This window comes from Pinus tabuliformis, chromosome 5_1 (genome assembly GCF_031772625.1).
Source record: "Pinus tabuliformis cultivar Carrire ecotype Pingquan chromosome 5_1, CPIR1, whole genome shotgun sequence".
Lineage (NCBI taxonomy): Eukaryota > Viridiplantae > Streptophyta > Pinopsida > Pinales > Pinaceae > Pinus > Pinus tabuliformis.
In genome coordinates, this window is record NC_142305.1 from 373,524,965 (window position 1) to 373,529,421 (window position 4,457).

At 36.4% G+C, this 4,457-nt stretch overlaps 1 protein-coding gene across 1 annotated transcript; it reads right to left on the reverse strand.

The window, feature by feature from the left end:
* Positions 1-741: 741 nt before the first annotated feature.
* On the reverse strand, positions 742-3,442 carry LOC149165005 (laccase-3-like). The gene is made up of 6 exons (XM_089432213.1): positions 3,254-3,442; positions 2,993-3,144; positions 2,638-2,882; positions 2,338-2,466; positions 1,146-2,090; positions 742-1,037 (listed from the first exon to the last, which is right to left on the reverse strand). Exons 1-6 carry the CDS (start codon positions 3,362-3,364, stop codon positions 907-909), a joined length of 1,713 nt encoding a protein of 570 aa, XP_089288339.1. The 5' UTR covers positions 3,365-3,442; the 3' UTR covers positions 742-906.
* Between the last annotated feature and the right edge of the window lie 1,015 nt (positions 3,443-4,457).

Here is a 4,457-nt window from a genome sequence, read left to right on the forward strand (position 1 = left end):
TGCTAACTAGAGCACGGTGGCTAGTAAATGTGGATAGACATCAAATCATAATAAGCATTAAAGCAGTTACTTCATTATTCATCTCCAATCACTAAAAAAAATCATAAAAACTAATTAAATTACAACTTTATCATCATCATCATCATTATTTTTATTATTAATATTATAAATTATATATAAGTTAAACATATATATTTTTAAGAAACATCGAACAAGATTCTTAATCGTAAAGATTTACATTAAAAAAAATGGAACAATATTTTTAATATTGGAGATTTCCCCGAACTTTAGCATAAAGATTTGTAATCTGTAAATATGTTTTGTTACTTACAATACCATAGCTTATCTATACCACATGCCCAAAAAACTACTACTCACTCTACATAACACTTGTTCATATAATATTGTTTTAATTAATCAATTTAATTAAAAAACAGAAAACATCTTCACCTTAAAAATAATTCTTAAACCTTATTTATATATATTAATATAAATATTCTAAAATATTTCATTCAAAGTTAAATACATACCATCCATAAACATAATTAAATTAAAGTTTAAAAAAAATACAATCATTTCCGTAATTAATATATAAACCTATCTCAACCCAACTGATTTATATATTAACAATCATTTTCACACGACAGAAAACAATCATTTCCGTAATTAATATATAAACCTATCTCAACCCAACTGATTTATATATTAACAATCATTTTCACACGACAGAAAATTCCTGGATGCACCAAACTCATTCATATATTAGCAATATTTTTCACACATATAAGGGAAATTTCCTGCCAGCACTACAAGAGTACATTTTGCTCATTAATTTATTTACGGTGTATTAAGAGTAAGCCACCTCATTTAAACCATCATCACGGCAGGCCTATGACTTTTCATCCTCTAGCACGCGGGGAGGTCGGGAGGAGGGGGCTCCAATGTTTCCAAAGGACCGTGACCGTTCTTCACTAGAAACACCATATTCAATCCCCACGTGAAATGGTCGTCTAAATGGCAGTGCAGAAACCACATTCCTGTTCAAAGAACAACGGTTTGCTTGTCAAATTATGGCAATGAATTAAATATGATGGAATTGAATTACAGAAGAAGCAGCAGCAGCAGCAGCATAAGTTTTTATATACCTGGATTGTTTGCTCTGAATCGTATGGCAACCCACCCGCTGACTGGAGCGATTACTGTGTTGCGCTGTGGAGGATCAAGCAGATTAAATTTAAGCGGGTCGGTGTCTGGGTTATAGTTCCCGAAGCCATCTCCCACCACATAAAAATTGTAACCATGAAGATGCATGGGATGGTTCTCTGCCACGAAGATGTTTGTTGACTGAAAAACGATCTGCACTGTGGAGTTGTATTCGAGCACCTTCACTTTTGTTGCGGGGTAAGGAGCCCAAAATTTTCGGGGTATATCGTCCCCCGTGTAGTTGAATCTAACTCCAGGTTTTGATGGAAAATCCCCCGTAAAGATACCATTGACAGTGTAATAATATGCTTGAAGCAACGAGATCGTGGGCTCTACATACGATATGTTGTTGATACTTGCACTCAGCCTCGTTCCGTTGGGGCCTTCACAGGTTTTCCCAGAGCCACATGGAAGCAGTCCCAGTCCAACCGTTGAGATGAGGCTTTCATCTATTGTGTGCGGAACATTCACAGGGTACTGCTGGGATGCCAGGCTTCGCAGTGCTCTGCCAAATCTAGTGACAGTGGCAGTGTCGTTGTAGGCTGGAAGGCTAGGCAAAATTGGGCGCGTAGAATTTTCACTTCCAATGTACTCTAGAATGGCAGTTGTTGTGGTGTTAGTGAAATCGCCTGCCGCTTGATTTTGATACGCTCGGGCGGCCATATAGTATCTGCCCACAGACTGGTTGGCCGTGATAAGAACATCTGTCGTCTGGCCGGCAGATATGACGAGTACATCTGTTTTGTATGGCTTGGTGTAACAAGCATCCACAGCTACCACTGTAAATTCGTGGCCTGCTATCTTGAAAAAGTGCCCGCTATTGAGTGCAACATTCACAATCCGCAGAAGGTACGTTTCTCCGCTTTTTACAGGGAGGCGAAATGTTCCTGCATCCGTTTTAATATAGAAATACTATTTTAGCTACATAATCAATTAGTTCAGAAAATAGTAAAGCTATTTTAGTTAAATTAAATCTTTCAAATCCCACTAAACTACTTAGAAAACAATTATATTTATAATGAAGAATATAGTCGATATACACCAAACAAATAAAAGTTAAATCTCGAACCAAACCATCAACACAACTACTTATATAATTTGACCAAAGTATGTATGGAAGAAGCAACATGTTACCCGAGGTAGAGCAGTTAAACAGATCTCCTGGCTGTCCATTTATGGTGAAGGCATCGGATAAATTAGGCGCACCACCTGTGCGAACCGCTTCGTCTATAACGGCGATGGGGTTAGCGTTCCACCATTCGCCTGTTCAATAACATAATCTCTTTTAATCAATATATGAACGATTAAAACCCATTAGGCATACAAGCTTTTGTGTATGGAATGATGTAGCAGATCATCATCTATTACAGTAGGAATTTAAAACCCATTAGGCATACAAACTTTTGTGTATGGAATCATGCAGCAGATCATCACCTATTACAATAGGAATTTCGGCATGGGGTTTAGAAAAGGGATATGAGCTTCCTTTCTTAGGAAGGATTACAAAAGCTCCATGCACAGTAGCTCGGAGCCATGAGTAATGGGCATGCCACCACACGGTTCCTTCTTGTCCAGAGATGTTGAATCTGTATGTGTAACGACCACCTGGTGGAATTGGGCATTGTGTAACATATGCAGGTCCATCAGCCCATGCAGTACGCAACTGCTCCACTCCATGCCTGACATGTGTTAAAGCAACTCTCATAATCTATATCATCAAACTTGTTCATAACAGCATCATATGTATTCATGTTCTGAAATATGATTATCTAAGGTTGCAGAGACATACCAGTGAAGAGTGGCATTGTACTCAGCCTTGTTATAAGTTTCCACAACAACAGTGTCCCCGTCACGTACATGAATCGTTGGACCTGGTAGCTGTCCATTGACTGTGGCTATTATACGCTCCTTGCATAGCCTAGTAACTGTCGTCTTTTCAAGCTGTTTAGGCATTCAAAGGATCAAATGTTATGGATAAGCCATACCTCAGCAGATATATAGAGGGTTTTGTTTTTCCAATAAGACTTAAATAGCGAATAAGAAAACTTACAACGAATGTATATTTGTGGATCTCTGCGTTTGCGAAGGCAGCCAAATACGCAATCAGCAAGAATATGAAAAGAAGCCTGGCTGAAGATGGACACACTGATTGCAATGACATTGTTGCAAGCGAAGTAACACCTATGTAACGAATATCGTTCACTGTCACTATGTAAACATTGAAACTGGCATATTTTTTACGCCAACGGGACCAAATATATATAACACAAATCTGTGATGGCCACAGTATGGTATCCAATGCCGCCGAAATTGTGCCAGCACAAAAGCAACGATATCCACGTCATCGGTGCAGCTTTAATCCGTCGTTTCTCACGATGGAGAATTTTACACAAAATTTTATTTGTTTTTTTGGTTTTGAATGAGTACGATGTTGTGGCTGTCCAGCCTCATTATCGTTCTTTTTGTTTGGACTGAGTAAAATGTTTTTATCATGATGGCGGTGACTGCCTGTTTGGAAAAGAAAGAAAAACCATTATCACATTATGAATAATCTAGTTATATAAATACAATAAGTGATACATGTTGGTACGTGAGACATATCAATGTACACATTTCACATTTCACCGTATATTTAATATTGTCAAGATTAAATCATGATATATGTCATATCTATATTGTTAATATTTTGGATTAATAATACTATATTCCAAAAAAAATTATAATTCATGTTCATATGTTAAGGGTTTTTACTAAAAAAAAATCACATAATTAGTTTGAGAATAAATTTCAATCTTTCATTTGTGTTTATTATTAAAAAAATATTTTGTAATTCACTACCATCCACTTAATAATTATCTATAATTAAATTAGAATTTTGAAAATTGTATTTCAAAATCAAGCATATAATTTAATTGACAAATTGTTATTGTTATATTTGAGTATAGAAAAGATTAATTTTAATGAATTATTAATTTTATTTAGATGTTTTTAATATAAAATATATTTTAGAATAGCTTTTATTAAATTATATATGAAAATTTCCCAATGAGAGTGAGAGTCGAAGAGAGGGCATTGGTGGGATCTGTGTCGTGGTCAGAGGATTTATGAGGTGGGACAATGGGTGGTCGGATGGCGGCCCTCAAACGTAAGGTTCCATGCGTAAGGTGGTAAGGAGTGTTATTATGATGAAGGTGTGTCGTTGGCACCGATTAGAAGGCATGCCCTCAAGATTTTATGTAAAGAATTCAATTTGG